Source organism: Babylonia areolata, chromosome 35 (assembly GCF_041734735.1).
Source record: "Babylonia areolata isolate BAREFJ2019XMU chromosome 35, ASM4173473v1, whole genome shotgun sequence".
Taxonomy (NCBI): Eukaryota; Metazoa; Mollusca; class Gastropoda; order Neogastropoda; family Buccinidae; genus Babylonia; species Babylonia areolata.
Genome location: NC_134910.1, coordinates 9,250,134 through 9,268,184, shown reverse-complemented (window position 1 = coordinate 9,268,184; position 18,051 = coordinate 9,250,134). Strand labels below are relative to the sequence as shown.

At 42.8% G+C, this 18,051-nt stretch overlaps 1 protein-coding gene across 1 annotated transcript; it reads right to left on the bottom strand.

The window, feature by feature from the left end:
* Window positions 1-9,874: 9,874 nt before the first annotated feature.
* On the bottom strand, window positions 9,875-17,845 carry LOC143278078 (normal mucosa of esophagus-specific gene 1 protein-like). The gene is made up of 6 exons (XM_076583111.1): window positions 17,591-17,845; window positions 16,161-16,260; window positions 15,248-15,336; window positions 12,449-12,509; window positions 11,958-12,048; window positions 9,875-10,267 (listed from the first exon to the last, which is right to left on the bottom strand). Exons 1-5 carry the CDS (start codon window positions 17,599-17,601, stop codon window positions 11,965-11,967), a joined length of 345 nt encoding a protein of 114 aa, XP_076439226.1. The 5' UTR covers window positions 17,602-17,845; the 3' UTR covers window positions 9,875-10,267; window positions 11,958-11,964.
* Between the last annotated feature and the right edge of the window lie 206 nt (window positions 17,846-18,051).

The window sequence follows — 18,051 nt, the reverse complement described above, 5'->3', positions numbered from 1 at the left end:
TGTCTGTGTGTGTGTGTGTGCATTAGTGTGCTTGTGTGTGTGTGTGTGTGTGTTTGTTGGTCAGTGTATGTGTCAGTGTGTGTGTGCGTTAGTGTGTGTGTGTGTGTGTGTGTGTGTGTGTGTGTGTGTGTGTGTGTTAGTGTGTCTGTGTGTGTGTGTTAGTGTGTGTGTCTGTGTGTGTAAGTGCGTGTGTATTAGTGTGTTAGTATGTGTGTATGTGTGTGTGTGTGTGTGTGTGTGTGTGTGTGTGTGTGTGTTAGTGTGTGTGCATTAGTGTTTTAGTGTGTTTGTGTGTGTGTGTGTGTGTGTTAGTGTGTGTGTCTGTGTGTGTTAGTGTGTGTGTATTAGTGTGTTAGTGTGTGTGTGTGTGTCTGTGTGTGTCTGTGTGTGTCTGTGTGTGCATTAGTGTGTTAGTGTGTTTATGTGTCTGTGTGTGTCTGTGTGTGCATTAGTGTGTTAGTGTGTTTGTGTGTCTGTATGTGTCTGTGTGTGCATTAGTGTGTTAGTGTGTGTGTGTGTGTGTGTGTGTGTGTGTGAATGCTTTGTGTCTGTGTCACATGTTCCAGATGTAAAAGGGAGCTTCATCATGACAGCTGTCATGTGTATCATACAGCTTCAAGTTGACAGCTTTCATGAGTATCATACAGCTTCAGTGTTGACAGCTTTCATGAGTATCATACAGCTTCAGTGTTGACAGCTGTCATGTGTATCATACAGCTTCAAGTTGACAATTTTCATGTGTATCATACAGCTTCAGAGTTGACAGCTTTCATGTGTATCCTACAGCTTCAGTGTTGACAGCTGTCATGTGTATCATACAGCTTCAGTGTTGACAGCTTTCATGTGTATCATACAGCTTCAGTGTTGACAGCTTTCACGAGTATCATACAGCTTCAGTGTTGACAGCTTTCATGTATAACCTACAGCTTCAGTGTTGACAGCTTTCGTGCGTATCATACAGCTTCAAGTTGACAGCTGTCATGTGTATCCTACAGCTTCAGTGTTGACAGCTTTCATGAGTATCCTACAGCTTCAGTGTTGACAGCTGTCATGTGTATCATACAGCTTCAGTGTTGACTTCTTTCATGGGTATCCTACAGCTTCAGTGTTGACAGCTTTCATGTATATCACACAGCTTCAGTGTTGACAGCTTTCATGTATATCCTACAGCTTCAGTGTTGACAGCTGTCATGTGTATCATACAGCTTCAGTGTTGACAGCTTTCATGTGTATCATACAGCTTCAAGTTGACAGCTTTCATGTGTATCATACAGCTTCAATTTGACAGCTGTCATGTGTATCATACAGCTTCAGTGTTGACAGCTTTCATGAGTATCATACAGCTTCAGTGTTGCCAGCTTTCATGTGTATCATACAGCTTTAGTGTTGACAGCTTTCATGTGTATCATACAGCTTCAGTGTTGACAGCTTTCATGAGTATCCTACAGCTTCAGTGTTGACAGCTGTCATGAGTATCATACAGCTTCAGTGTTGACAGCTTTCATGAGTATCATACAGCTTCAGTGTTGACAGCTTTCATGAGTATCATACAGCTTCAGTGTTGACAGCTTTCATGTGTATCATACAGCTTCAAGTTGACAGCTTTCATGTGTATCATACAGCTTCAGTGTTGACAGCTTTCATGTGTATCATACAGCTTCATGTTGACAGCTTTCATGTGTATCATACAGCTTCAGTGTTGACAGCTTTCATGTGTATCATACAGCTTCAGTGTTGACAGCTGTCATTTCATTTTGTACTTGTATTTCTTTTTATCACAACAGATTTCTCTGTGTGAAATTCGGGCTGCTCTCCCCAGGGAAAGCGTGTCGCTACACTACAGCGCCGCCCATTTTTTTTTTTTTTTTTTTTTTCCTGCGTGCAGTATTATTTGTTTTTCCTATCCGATGTGGATTTTTCTACAGAATTTTGCCAGGAACAACCGTTTTGTTGCCGTGGGTTCTTTTACGTGCGCTAAGTGCATGCCGGCTGCACACGGGACCTCGGTTTATCGTCTCATCCGAATGACTTAGCGTCCAGACCACCACTCAAGGTCTAGTGGAGGGGGAGAAAATATCGGCGGCTTTAGCCGTGATTCGAACCAGCGCGCTCAGATTCTCTCGCTTCCTAGGCGGACGCGTTACCTCTAGGCCATCAATCCACTGTCATGTGTATCCTACAGCTTCAGTGTTGACAGCCGTCATGTACAGAGGATTAGTTCAGATATGACAGCTTCACCTTGACAGCTTTATGTATATAGGACAGCTTCATTCAAGTGCATCGGGACATCTTCAAGTTTATCGAACAGTATCAGTATCAGTAGCTCAAGGAGGCGTCACTGCGTTCGGTCAAATCCATATACGCTAGCGACACCACATCTGACAAGCAGATGCCTGACCAGCAGCGTAAACCCAACGCGCTTCGTCAGGCCTTGAGAGAGAGAGAGAGAGAGAGAAAAGACAAACAAAAATTAAAAAGAAAAGAAAAGAATAATTAAAATTGACATAATGATAATAATTTTTTGACTCATTTGTGTAAACAAAGTGAGTCTATGTTTTAACCCGGTGTTCGGTTGTGTGTGTGTGTGTGTGTGTGTGTGTGTGTGTGTGTGTGTGTCCGTGTGTCTGTGTGTCCGTGGTAAACTTTAACATTGACATTTTCTCTGCAAATACTTTGTCACTTGACACCAAATTTGGCATAAAAATAGGAAAAAATTCAGTTCTTTCCAGTCATCTTGTTTAAAACAATATTGCATCTCTGGGATGGGCACCAAAAAATAAAAAAAGAAGCCTAATTATATGCAAACTGCATTTATTGTTATATTTATATTTTTTGTATTCTCTAAACTTGGCACTTTGATCTCTTATTCTGACACAACAACAAGAGGAGTCATTATTATCATTTTTTGTTCAAACAGGAACTTCTTTTGCTAAGCATGGAATTTTTATTTATTTTGCAAACGTTTTGGTGCAGATAGTAAAAAAGGGAAATTACTCTGTAATTAATGCTAGGGGACTTAATTTATCACAAGTGAGTCTTGAAGGCCTTGCCTCTCTTGTTTTTTTAATTTTTTTTTTATTCTACTCTTATTATTATTATTATTATTATCGGACAGCTTCATGCTGACAGCTTTGTGTGTACTGTCGCTCAGCTCAGTTCATGTTAGTGACAGCTTCAGGTGCGCCAGACAGCTATTAAGCTGTAAACCGACCCTCAGTCCAACTCTCAAGTTTTCAGTGGCAGGCAAGTGCAGTGCGCGAAATGGTGCGTGATTATAATTATAGCGGCGTCATCTATTGCGCTTTGGTCAGGCTACACTCGGCCAGCGCAGATACTAGACAGAGAGATAGACAGAAAGACAGACAGGGTCTAAACTTAAAAGTGTGGTGAACGTTTCCAGAACAGCCCAGAACAGAGTGCGATGGCGAGGGGTCGTCGATGGCCTATGCTCCACCAGGAGCGATGGGCAAAATGAATGAATGAATGAATGAACGTTTTCATCATCATTGACAGCCAGTGTAGATACCAGAGACAGAGAGATAGACAGAAAGACAGACAGGGTCTAAACTTAAAAGTGTGGTGAACGTTTTCATCATCATTGACGACCAGTGTAGATAGCAGAGACAGAGAGATAGACAGAAAGACAGACAGGGTCTACACCTAAAAGTGTGGTGAACGTTTTCATCATCATTGACGACCAGTGTAGATAGCAGAGACAGAGAGATAGACAGAAAGACAGACAGACAGGGTCTGTACTTAAAAGTGTGGTGAACGTTTTCATCATCATTGACAACCAGTGTAGATAGCAGAGACAGAGAGATAGACAGAAAGACAGACAGACAGGGTCTAAACTTAAAAGTGTGGTGAACGTTTTCATCATCATTGACGACCAGTGTAGATACTAGACAGAGAGATAGACAGAAAGACAGAGAGGGCATGCGCTTAAAAGTGTGGTGAACGTTTTCATCATCATTGACGACCAGTGTAGATAGCAGAGACAGAGAGACAGACAGAAAGACAGACAGGGTCTACACCTAAAAGTGTGGTGAACGTTTTCATCATCATTGACAGCCAGTGTAGATACCAGAGACAGAGAGATAGACAGACAGACAGACAGACAGGGTCTGCACTTAAAAGTGTGGTGAACGTTTTCATCATCATTGACATCCAGTGTAGATAGCAGAGACAGAGAGATAGACAGAAAGACAGACAGACAGGGCCTGCGCTTAAAAGTGTGGTGAACGTTTTCATCATCATCATTGACAACCAGTATAGATACTAGAGACAGAGAGATAGACAGAAAGACAGACAGACAGGGTCTGCACTTAAAAGTGTGGTGAACGTTTTCATCATCATCATTGACGATCAGTGTAGATACCAGAGAGACAGAGAGAGATAGACAGACAGACAGACAGGGTCTAAACTTAAAAGTGTGGTGAACGTTTTCATCATCATTGACAGCCAGTGTAGATACCAGAGACAGAGAGATAGACAGAAAGACAGACAGACAGGGTCTAAACTTAAAAGTGTGGTGAACGTTTTCATCATCATTGACGACCAGTGTAGATACTATACAGAGAGATAGACAGAAAGACAGACAGGGTCTACACTTAAAAGTGTGGTGAACGTTTTCATCATCATCATTGACAGCCAGTGTAGATAGGAGAGACAGAGAGATAGACAGAAAGACAGACAGGGCCTAAACTTAAAAGTGTGGTGAACGTTTTCATCATCATTGACGACCAGTGTAGATACTAGACAGAGAGATAGAAAGACAGACAGACAGGACCTGCGCTTAAAAGTGTGGTGAACGTTTTCATCATCATTGACAGCCAGTGTAGATACTAGACAGAGAGATAGAAAGACAGACAGACAGGGTCTGCGCTTAAAAGTGTGGTGAACGTTTTCATCATCATTGACAGCCAGTGTAGATAGCAGAGACAGAGAGATAGACAGAAAGACAGACAGGACCTGCGCTTAAAAGTGTGGTGAACGTTTTCATCATCATTGACAGCCAGTGTAGATAGCAGAGACAGAGAGATAGACAGACAGACAGACAGGGCCTGCGCTTAAAAGTGTGGTGAACGTTTGCATCATCATTGACAGCCAGTGTAGATACTAGACAGAGAGATAGAAAGACAGACAGACAGGACCTGCGCTTAAAAGTGTGGTGAACGTTTTCATCATCATTGACAGCCAGTGTAGATACCAGAGACAGAGAGATAGACAGACAGACAGACAGGGTCTAAACTTAAAAGTGTGGTGAACGTTTTCATCACTCAGTGACATCCAGTGTAGATACTAGACAGAGAGATAGACAGAAAGACAGAAAGAGTCTGCACTTAAAAGTGTGGTGAACGTTTTCATCATCATCATTGACGACCAGTGTAGATAGGAGAGACAGAGAGATAGACAGAAAGACAGACAGACAGGGTCTGTACTTAAAAGTGTGATGAACGTTTTCATCATCATTTGACAGCCAGTGTAGATAGGAGAGACAGAGAGATAGACAGAAAGACAGACAGACAGGGTCTAAACTTAAAAGTGTGGTGAACGTTTTCATCATCATCATTGACAGCCAGTGTAGATAGGAGAGACAGAGAGATAGACAGAAAGACAGACAGACAGGGTCTAAACTTAAAAGTGTGGTGAACGTTTTCATCATCATCATTGACAGCCAGTGTAGATAGGAGAGACAGAGAGATAGACAGAAAGACAGACAGACAGGGTCTAAACTTAAAAGTGTGGTGAACGTTTTCATCATCATTTGACAGCCAGTGTAGATAGGAGAGACAGAGAGATAGACAGAAAGACAGACAGGGTCTAAACTTAAAAGTGTGGTGAACGTTTTCATCATCATTGACGACCAGTGTAGATACTAGACAGAGAGATAGACAGAAAGACAGACAGGGTCTACACTTAAAAGTGTGGTGAACGTTTTCATCATCATCATTGACAGCCAGTGTAGATAGGAGAGACAGAGAGATAGACAGAAAGACAGACAGGGCCTAAACTTAAAAGTGTGGTGAACGTTTTCATCATCATTGACGACCAGTGTAGATACTAGACAGAGAGATAGAAAGACAGACAGACAGGACCTGCGCTTAAAAGTGTGGTGAACGTTTTCATCATCATTGACAGCCAGTGTAGATACTAGACAGAGAGATAGAAAGACAGACAGACAGGGTCTGCGCTTAAAAGTGTGGTGAACGTTTTCATCATCATTGACAGCCAGTGTAGATAGCAGAGACAGAGAGATAGACAGAAAGACAGACAGGACCTGCGCTTAAAAGTGTGGTGAACGTTTTCATCATCATTGACAGCCAGTGTAGATAGCAGAGACAGAGAGATAGATAGACAGACAGACAGGGCCTGCGCTTAAAAGTGTGGTGAACGTTTGCATCATCATTGACAGCCAGTGTAGATACTAGACAGAGAGATAGAAAGACAGACAGACAGGACCTGCGCTTAAAAGTGTGGTGAACGTTTTCATCATCATTGACAGCCAGTGTAGATACCAGAGACAGAGAGATAGACAGACAGACAGACAGGGTCTAAACTTAAAAGTGTGGTGAACGTTTTCATCACTCAGTGACATCCAGTGTAGATACTAGACAGAGAGATAGACAGAAAGACAGAAAGAGTCTGCACTTAAAAGTGTGGTGAACGTTTTCATCATCATCATTGACGACCAGTGTAGATAGGAGAGACAGAGAGATAGACAGAAAGACAGACAGACAGGGTCTGTACTTAAAAGTGTGATGAACGTTTTCATCATCATTTGACAGCCAGTGTAGATAGGAGAGACAGAGAGATAGACAGAAAGACAGACAGACAGGGTCTAAACTTAAAAGTGTGGTGAACGTTTTCATCATCATCATTGACAGCCAGTGTAGATAGGAGAGACAGAGAGATAGACAGAAAGACAGACAGACAGGGTCTAAACTTAAAAGTGTGGTGAACGTTTTCATCATCATCATTGACAGCCAGTGTAGATAGGAGAGACAGAGAGATAGACAGAAAGACAGACAGACAGGGTCTAAACTTAAAAGTGTGGTGAACGTTTTCATCATCATTTGACAGCCAGTGTAGATAGGAGAGACAGAGAGATAGACAGAAAGACAGACAGGGTCTAAACTTAAAAGTGTGATGAACGTTTTCATCATCATTGACGACCAGTGTAGATACTAGACAGAGAGACAGACAGAAAGACAGACAGGGCCTGCGCTTAAAAGTGTGTTGAACGTTTTCATCATCATTGACGACCAGTGTAGATAGGAGAGACAGAGAGATAGACAGAAAGACAGACAGGGCCTGCGGTTAAAAGTGTGGTGAACGTTTTCATCATCATTGACAGTCAGTGTAGATAGCAGAGACAGAGAGATAGACAGACAGACAGATAGGGCCTGCGCTTAAAAGTGTGGTGAACGTTTGCATCATCATTGACAGCCAGTGTAGATACCAGAGACAGAGAGATAGACAGACAGACAGACAGGGTCTACACCTAAAAGTGTGGTGAACGTTTTCATCATCATTGACGACCAGTGTAGATAGCAGAGACAGAGAGATAGAAAGACAGACAGACAAGGTCTGCACTTAAAAGTGTGGTGAACGTTTTCATCATCATTGACGACCAGTGTAGATAGCAGAGACAGAGAGATAGACAGAAAGACAGACAGGGCCTACACCTAAAAGTGTGGTGAACGTTTTCATCATCATTGACGACCAGTGTAGATAGCAGAGACAGAGAGATAGACAGACAGACAGGGTCTAAACTTAAAAGTGTGGTGAACGTTTTCATCATCATTGACAACCAGTGTAGATACCAGAGACAGAGAGATAGACAGAAAGACAGACAGACAGGGTCTGCACTTAAAAGTGTGGTGAACGTTTTCATCATCATCATTGACGACCAGTGTAGATACCAGAGACAGAGAGACAGACAGAAAGACAGACAGGGTCTGCGCTTAAAAGTGTGGTGAACGTTTTCATCATCATTGACAGTCAGTGCAGATACCAGAGACAGAGAGATAGACAGAAAGACAGACAGGGCCTGCGCTTAAAAGTGTGGTGAACGTTTTCATCATCATTGACAGCCAGTGTAGATACCAGAGACAGAGAGATAGACAGAAAGACAGACAGGGTCTACACCTAAAAGTGTGGTGAACGTTTTCATCATCATCATTGACGATCAGTGTAGATACCAGAGAGACAGAGAGAGATAGACAGAAAGACAGACAGGGTCTACACCTAAAAGTGTGGTGAACGTTTTCATCATCATCATTGACGACCAGTGTAGATAGGAGAGACAGAGAGATAGACAGAAAGACAGATAGGGCCTGCGCTTAAAAGTGTGGTGAACGTTTTCATCATCATTGACATCCAGTGTAGATACTAGACAGAGAGATAGACAGAAAGACAGACAAGGTCTGCACTTAAAAGTGTGGTGAACGTTTTCATCATCATTGACAGCCAGTGTAGATACTAGACAGAGAGATAGACAGAAAGACAGACAGACAGGGTCTGCGCTTAAAAGTGTGGTGAACGTTTTCATCGTCATTGACAGTCAGTGTAGATACCAGAGACAAAGAGATAGACAGAAAGACAGACAGGGCCTTCGCTTAAAAGTGTGGTGAACGTTTTCATTATCATCATTGACAGCCAGTGTAGATACTAGACAGAGAGATAGACAGGGCCTGCGCTTAAAAGTGTGGTGAACGTTTTCATCATCATTGACAGCCAGTGTAGATAACAAGAGACAGAGAGATAGACAGAAAAACAGACAGACAGGGCCTGCGCTTAAAAGTGTGGTGAACGTTTTCATCATCATTGAGAACCAGTGTAGATACCAGAGACAGAGATATAGACAGAAAGACAGACGGGCAAACAGACAAGAGGTATAAAAGAAGACTAGGAGAGAGCGATGGAGGAAGAAACGAAGAATGGGACAGAGACACGAGAGAGAGAGAGAGAGAGAGAGAGAGAGACAGAATGAATGAATGAATGAATCTTTATTTTCCAACGGTGAAGATATTAGCACTTTGGCCGACTTACACATCTGCCGTTGTTCTAGGAGACACACAAACATGTACGCATATAAATGTAGTTATACTGAATACTTAATACATGTATAATGTACGAGTATAACACAGCGTCAAACTGAGAGACACAACATCGCTCACATCTGTACGGAACGGAAGCGAGTAACACACACACGCACACACACACACTAACACACGAGAGAGAGAGAGAGAGAGAGAGAGAGGGGGGGGGGAGAAGGACAGCGTGAGATAGAGAGACATGCACACACATTAGAATCCAGGGTTCCTACGAGTTTTGAACTGCACAATTTAAAAACTTTAAAAATAAAAACTTGTAAACACCAAAGTTAAAAAAAAAGAACGTAAAGAATCCGCGGATAAGTGTGTGACATTTTGAGTGCCGGCATGTCAGTCACAATCAGTGATTCTTTCGGGGATTAAGTTTTTATAATTCTTTTTTTTCTGTAATTTTTTTTTTTAAACTCAGGAGGATTCTTCTTCTTCTTCTTCTTTTTCGTTCGTGGGCTGCAACTCCCACGTTCACTCGTATGTACACGAGTGGGCTTTTAAGTGTATGACCTTTTTTTTTTTTTTACCCTGCCATGTAGGCCGCAGCCAAAATGAAACTTTTAGAAACTGTCATTGAAACACTTTTTTAATACTAAAAAAAAAAAAAAAAAAAATTTTTTTTTTTTAAGAGTCTTTTTTTCCCCCCAACAGGTTCTCCGGCTAAACAAACAAAAAATTCAAAACCAGTCTGAACCCAGCACGGCAGTCAAAGACAGAATCAGGAAGAAGAAAAAACAAAACAAAAAAACATCCACACGCCAGAATTCGCTCAAATGAAAAACACACGTTTTATTTACATGAAAAGAAAAAAAAACCAACAACAAAAAAAAACCCAACAACAACAACAATTTATACGTACAGCAATGTCAATAGTCACAGTGATAAGAAAGATTATGTGGTCCCAACTATCAGCACCGACATTCAAATACATAGCATTCATCTACAATAATAAGTGAACAAAACCGGGACGATATGTTGTTGTTTTTTTAAGTCTCTATTTCGACCCCCTACCCCACCCCACCCCACCCCACCTCTCACACCTTCCAACCCCACCCCCTCTCGCCCCCACAATAATTATTATTGGGTGAACGCGGTGGTCAGTTGCGAAGGGAGGTCACCTACGCCGCTCTGTACAACCGCCCTTGCAGTTTTCTCCCCTGCACACAACAGAATAATAATTATATTCAAACAAGTGGCCTCAAAACTACTGGTAACTAACTGATGATGACATCGGTATGAAAAAGCTTATCATAACTACTGGTACTGACTTTTTAATCAATAGAGACAAAATGTGTGTGTGTGTGTGTGTGTGTGTGTGTGTTTGCAGACAGGGATTTTTGTGCGTGTGTGTGTGGGAGGCTTAGGTAGGGAGATAGGCTGAGACAGACAGACATAAAGAGAAACATAACAAAGTACAAGCGTGCGCGTGCAAGATTTTTTTTTTTCCTTTTCGTGTGACATAACTCAAGAACTACAAGCAGTGAATCAGAAAAAGACAGACGTTTCAAGCGCGCAGGTGACGGGCGCAATAGCCGAGTGGTTAAAGCGTTGGACTGTCAATCTGAGGGTTTCGGGTTCGAATCACGGTGACGGCGCCTGGTGGGTAAAGGGTGGAGATTTTTACGATCTCCCAGGTCAACATAATTATGTGCAGACCTGCTAGTGCCTGAACCCTCTTCGTGTGTATATGCAAGCAGAAGATCAAATATGCACGTTGAAGATCCTGTAATCCATGTCAGCGTTCGGTGGGTTATGGAAACAAGAACATACCCAGCATGCACACCCCCGAAAACGGAGTATGGCTGCCTACATGGCGGGGGTAAAAACGGTCATACACGTAAAAGCCCACTCGTGTGCATACGAGTGAATGCTGAAGAAGAAGAAGAAGAAGCGCGCGCACGCAAGGTGGCAGTCTTTCTCAGCTGTTCATGCAAGCGTGTGTGTGTGTGTGTGTGTGACGTGTGTTTGTGTGTGAGTGCAAGTGTGTGTGTGTGTGTGACGTGTGTTTGTGTGTGAGTGCAAGTGTGTATGTGTGATGTGTGTGCGACTGTTCGGGTAAGCATGAGAGAGTGTGTGCACATTTGTGTGTGTATGTGTGTGTATGTGTGCGTGTGTTGTCTTCAATTTGTCTTTCCTCTATAGTGATATTAGATGTGGTTTTGTGTGTGTGTGTGTGTGTGTGTGTGTGTGTGTGTGAGTGTGTCGTCATGTGTGTGAGTGCAAGTGTGTATGTGTGTGCGACTGTTTGGGTTGAGTAGGAGAGAGCGTGTGCACATTTGTGTGTGTGTATGTGTGTGTGTGTGTTGTCTTCAATTTGTCTTTCCTCTATAGTGATATCAGATGTCGTTTTGTGTGTGTGTGTGTGTGTGTGTGTGTGTGTGTGTGTGTGTGTGTGTGCGTCTGTTGTCTTCAATTTAACGCCTTTTCTCTATAGTGATATTAGATCGGTTGTTTTTTTTAAATTTGTGTGTGTGTGTGTGTTTGTGTGTGTGTGTCGGTCTGTGTGTGTGTGTTGTGCGTGTGTGTGTATGCAAGTGTGTTTTTGTGTGAGTGCAAGTGTGTGTGTGTGCGACTGTTTGGGTGAGTTCGAGAGAGTGTGTGCACATTTGTGTGTGTGTGTGTGTGCGTGTGTGTGTAAGTCTTCAATTCAACGTCTTTTCTCTTTAATGATATTAGATGTGGTTGTGTGTTGATCGTGTATGTGTGTGTCTGTCTGTCTCTTTGCGTATGTGTATGTGTCCTGTTTGTATGTGCGCGCGCGTGCGTGTGTCTGTGTGTGTGTGTGTGTGTGTACACGGTGTGTACGCACAAGACAAAGAGACGGAGCCACGGTCCAGCGCCACTCACCGGAGATCTAAGACTTGTAGCTGCCGATCTCCCGTCTGAGCTGCTCCAGCTCTGGGATGGGTTTGTACACGTCCTTGTTTACCACCCTCATCTGTCCACAGCAACCACAACACGTTGACATGGCATGTTACATAACAACCGACAACACATTGACATGTAAAACAACACACCGACATCTTTCTCTGTCTCTGGACCTTGCAATTGGAATGAACACACTGACATGCCATATGGACACATCGACAACACACTGACATGTCAGCTTGTACACCACGACAACACACTGACATGTCATCTACATGCCCGGCCCAACACACTGACAAGGTATGTGCGTGTGGACATACGCGCTGGTTCTACTTTGTCCACCACAAAATATCCATGTACGTACCACACACACACACACACACACACACACACACACAAATGCACACAAGCGGTCTGCATGCGCAAACACACACACACACACACACACACACGTAACCACGGAAACTGACCTTTCTTGGCTCTGTGGGCTTAACCCGTTCCCAGGGAGGTAACTCGCTGGACTTGTTCACTCTGTACACACATCGTCACCAGTAATCATCATCAACGTCTACATCATCTGCATCATCATCACCATCACTATCACGAGGTAAAGTCATTCCACTTCACCGCAACACTCTACAAGCATCATCGTCATCATCGTCGTCGTCATGATCATCATCATCATCATCATCGTCGTCGTCATGATCATCATCATCATCATCATCGTCGTCGTCATGATTATCATCATCATCATCATCATCATCATGAGGAGGTAAGCAATAAATTCGGCACAGGTACCATCATTTTGTGGAGTGATGGCCTAGAGGTAACGCGTCCGCCAAGGAAGCGAGAGAATCTGAGCGCGCTGGTTCCAATCACGGCTCAGCCGCCGATATTTTCTCCCCCTCCACTACTGAGACCTTGAGTGGTGGTCTGGATGCTGTTCATTCGGATGAGACGATAAACCGATAGCATGCACTTAGCGCACGTAAAAGAACCCACGGCAACAAAAGGGTTGTTCCTGGCAAAAATTCTGTACAAAAATCCTTTTCGATAGGAAAAACAAATAAAACGGCACGCAGGGGAAAAAAAAAAGAAAGAAAAAAAAAAGGGGGTGGCACTGTAGTGTAGGGGAGAGCAGCCCAAATTCCACACAGAGAGAAATCTGTTGTGATAGATACAAATACAAATTTTCATAACCATCATCATCACTAAAATCATCATCACGACGTGAAGTCCGAGATAAGTCATAGTAAGAGCTGCCACTAGTAATCCGTAACTCTTTTCCCTGTGTCAGTGCTAGTATGCCATTATGACAATACAATATAGTGGAGTGATGGCCTAGAGGTAACGCGTCCGCCAAGGAAGCGAGAGAATCTGAGCGCGCTGGTTCCAATCACGGCTCAACCGCCGATATTTTCTCCCCCTCCCACTACTGAGACCTTGAGTGGTGGTCTGGACGCTAGTCATTCGGATGAGACGATAAACCGATAGCATGCACTTAGCGCACGTAAAAGAACCCACGGCAACAAAAGGGTTGTTCCTGGCAAAATTCTGTACAAAAATCCTCTTCGATAGGAAAAACAAATAAAACTGCACGCAGGGAAAAAAAAAAAAAAGAAAAAAAAAAGGGGGTGGCGCTGTAGTGTAGGGGAGAGCAGCCCAAATTCCACACAGAGAGAAATCTGTTGTGATAGATACAAATACAAATTTTCATAACCATCATCATCACTAAAATCATCATCACAACGTGAGTCCGAGGTAAGTCGTAGTAAGAGCTGCCACTAGTAATCCGTAACACTTTTCCCTGTGTCAGTGCTAGTATGCCATTATGACAATACAATATAGTGGAGTGATGGCCTAGAGGTAACGCGTCCGCCTAGGAAGCGAGAGAATCTGAGCGCGCTGGTTCGAATCACGGCTCATCCGCCGATATTTTCTCCCCCTCCACTACTGAGACCTTGAGTGGTGGTCTGGACGCTAGTCATTCGGATGAGACGATAAACCGAGGTCCCGTGTGCAGCATGCGCTTAGCGCACGTAAAAGAACCCACAGCAACAAAAGGGTTGTTCCTGGCAAAATTCTGTAGAAAAATCCACTTCGACAGGAAAAACAAATAAAACTGCACGTAGGAAAAAAATGCAAAAAAATGGGTGGCGCTGTAGTGTAGCGACGCGCTCTCCCTGGGGAGAGCAGCCCGAATTTCACACAGAGAAATCTGTTGTGATAAAAAGGAATACATATACAAATACAAATACGTGGACCATGACAAGCTCAGCTGAGCACGGCTGATCACTCGTACCGCGAAATACCGGTTTCGGTGACCTCCCTTGCGTTTTTTACGGGCCCAAACCCGTAAAAAAACTTCTTCTTCTTCGTTCGTGGGCTGCAACTCCCACGTTCACTCGTATGTACACGAGTGGGCTTTTGCGTGTATGACCGTTTTTACCCCGCCGTGTACTAGTAGGCCGCAGCCTTATTCCGCTTTCGAGGGGGTGTGCATGCTGGGTATTTTCTTGTGTTTCCGTCAACCCACCGAACACTGACATGGATTACAGGATCTTTAACGTGCGTATTTGATCTTCTGCTTGCGTGTACACACTGACGAGGTCCCGTGTGCAGCATGCACTTAGCGCATGCAAAAGAACCCACGGCAACAAAGCGGTTGTTCTTGGCAAAATTCTGTAGAAAAATCCACTTCGATTGGAAAAAACAAAAAAACAAACAAACAAAAAACCTGCACACAGGAAAAAAATACCAAAAAAAAATGGGTGGTGCTGTAGTGTAGCGACGCGCTCTCCCCGGGGAGAGCAGCCCGAATTTCACACAGAGGAATCTGTTGTGATCAAAAGAAATACAAATACAAATGTTGTAGCGCAAAATAGTTCACTGTCAATGCCCGGAAGATCTAAGGAGCCCACAATAAGGGAGGAAACTGAAGTCATGTCGGGCAAACAACTGACAGTTCTCTCCCTTTATAGATACACTTCAAAATAAATGGGTATCTTTTTGAGGGTTTTCAGTCAGTCGTCCTCCAACGTTTTCTGCCCCTCAGTGTGTTACAGGCATTTATCATAATTATTTGTTTGGTTTGTCCTCTTTCTGCATAGATCTTTTTGAAATGATAGAATCATATCTATACACTGACTGAATAAATTATAAATAATATTTCATTCGTTATCTGCGATTGTTTTCTTCCGCTACTTTGTTGTTGTTGGGTTTTTTTTTTAATTAAATTTTTTTTTTTTAAATAAAGAAAAGCATCCTACCTGACGTCAGGTTTGGTGACCAGGGCATAGCCAACGAACGAGGCCGCTCCCAAACACGCCGTACTGATGATAGCGGCCAGAGGAATCAACTGAATACCACAACCCAACACAACAATCGTTATGGCATCGGAATAATTGAATACTGAGTGAAAAAAAAAAAAAAAAAAAAAACCAACCAAAGAAAACGCAACAGTAGGATGAGAAGGAGAGGGATAGAGGCAAGGATGAAGATTGTTTTTTTTATTTATAGTACACACGAATACACAAACTTTATTGTCTATACTTTAGTACAGAGATATTCTTAGTTTTGGCGGCAGCACTGACGTGTCCAACATAAAAATACAAAAAATACATTAAAAAATAAGAAGATAATTTGAATGGCACCATAAAGAAATAGCTATATACAAATATACAGATTACTAAAATTCTACGTATTTGTGAGCACAATCCTACACGCGCACATGATTCAATGAACTTTCACCGAGGTATCAGTATTAGTATCAGTAGATCAAGGAGACGTCACTGCGTTCGGACAAATCCATATACGCTACACCACATCTGCCAAGCAGATGCCGCCTGACCAGCAGCGTAACTCGACGCGCTTAGTCAGGCCTTGTGAAAAAATAAATAAATAAATTAATTAATTAACTAAATAAAATAACAAAAATAGAAAATAGATTAATAAATAAATAAAATGAATAAATAAAAATAATAGATAAATACACAAAAAATACTACTACTACGTCTACTACTACTAATATTTATAAGGCGCAAAATCTTGACTGAGAACACACTCATAGCCGGCAAATACTTCTACAACAACAACTGCTACTACTACTACTACTACTACTACACACACACACACACACGGGTCATACACTGGATGTTCAATGGGATTCCACGTGGCGCTCACCTCAGGAAACTTCTTGAAGGCCCGCAGACCGAAACCGAAAGGCCTCTGGAATTTCTCCATCTTGGGGATTTGGTGGATGCCTTCTGTTGGGGTGCTGATTCTGTAACCACACATACATTATATACACACTAAACAAGTAATCTGATACAGAATGTAAAGTCATGCTGTCGTGTTAGTTGTGTTTTTAACGAAAAGAAGAAAAAATTAAACACTGAGTAACTTTTTAACCTTTATTAAAGCTCTGCACACACACACACACACATACACTTATACACAGAGAGAGAGAGAGAGAGAGAGAGAGAGAGAGAGAGAGAGAGAGAGACGGAGACGAAGAACCTTTAGACAGACATGAAAACAGACTGAGACGAAAACACGTTAGGGGGAGGGGGGTGCGGGTCGGGGGGGGAGACTGAGCATGAAGAGAAAAGGGGAGTGGGGGTGGGATGGGGGGTTAGAGAGAGAGAGAGAGAGAGTGAGTAAAGACAAACAAAAACACTGACTGAATAACATATAAACAGAGGAGAGAGACCGAGACAGAGACACGGAGAAAGAGAGGAGAGAAAGAGAGGGGGGGTGGGGGGGGGGGGGTGAGAGGCCGGGCAGACAACAACACTGATTAACATATAAACAGAGGTGAGTGGGACAGAGACAGAGACACGGCAGAAAAAGAAACAGAGACAGAGAAAGAGAGATATAGAGATTCAGAGAGACTGAAAGAGAGTGAGAGAGCGAGAGAAAGAAAAATGAGAGAGAAAGATCATATCCTGTCACTGCAATGGAGGTTTGGATGGCCACACTGTGACACACACGCGCGTACATGTTCAAAGTCCTAATTCGTGAGCAACTGAGAACAAATTTAAAGAAACACCTCCTTTTAGCATTATATTATAACCATACGATTGTTCAGGCCGCGGCAACATTGCACCTCGTTATCATGTCATAGTTTTACTTCAGTTTTAGTCAGTGATTTTTCTTTCTGTGTACAGGAAACAAGTGACAGAGCGATGATGATGATGATGATAATAATAATGACAATGATAATAATAATTTCCTATCCCACGACATCCAGTGCTAAAGTGTTGCTCCAAAACTCAAAGCATGGCTAGTCACGGTCAAACATGATCCATTTAAACATTAACTTGATGACAAAACATCAGTTGTCACATCTAAATTCAGGTCGATTAATCAGGCCTACACGTGAGAAAGGAATGGAGAGAGAGAGAGAGAGAGAGAGAGAGAGAGAGAGAGAGAGAGAGAGAGAAGTTACAAACAGGAAGAATTGTCAGTAATAGTGGAAAACGGCGGAATCTGCACGAGTGTAGGCTGCGCACGTGCCTGTATTACGGGGATAAAAAAAAAAAAAGACAAGCTTTCTCAAAACCACTTATAATTTCAAACCGAAAAAAAATCCGTCAAACATTAAATCTTACCTGTCCGCCATAATCGTTGAATTAAAAACAAAAACAAAAAAAATCCAAAACCAAAACAAGAGCTTTGTGCACTCTTCAAATCTCAACCAGAAATATATTTTCTCTCAGCTCAAAGCAAAGAGAAACCCAAAGAATATACCACTCTCAGATCGAGTTTTCTTTTTATCGAAATACACGTGCTCGCAAGCAAACGTACAAACTGAGAACCAGCAGATATTTTCTCAATGGGTTGGCCGGCGAAACCGAACTGACACGCCTCTGCCGGAACGCCGGGGTTATTTATAGCAGTGACAATGTTTCACTCCCTTTGTGGGGGCGGCGCATGAGCGCGTGGATAGAAAAGCGCATGCGCCGTGACTGTTCGTGCGGACAGTCACGTAGGCCACAAGCTCTTGCATCAGAACGACGTCTGCTTCGGTTCGCGCGCGCGCGGTTTCAACTGGGTCGATCTCTGCTACTGC

Coding starts and splice junctions, on each gene's coding strand:
- LOC143278078 (XM_076583111.1), bottom strand. Junction 12,510..15,247: donor GTCACCAAACCTGACGTCAG/GTAGGATGCTTT, acceptor ATGTGTGTACAG/AGTGAACAAGTCCAGCGAGT. Junction 12,049..12,448: donor AGCCCACAGAGCCAAGAAAG/GTCAGTTTCCGT, acceptor TGCTGTGGACAG/ATGAGGGTGGTAAACAAGGA.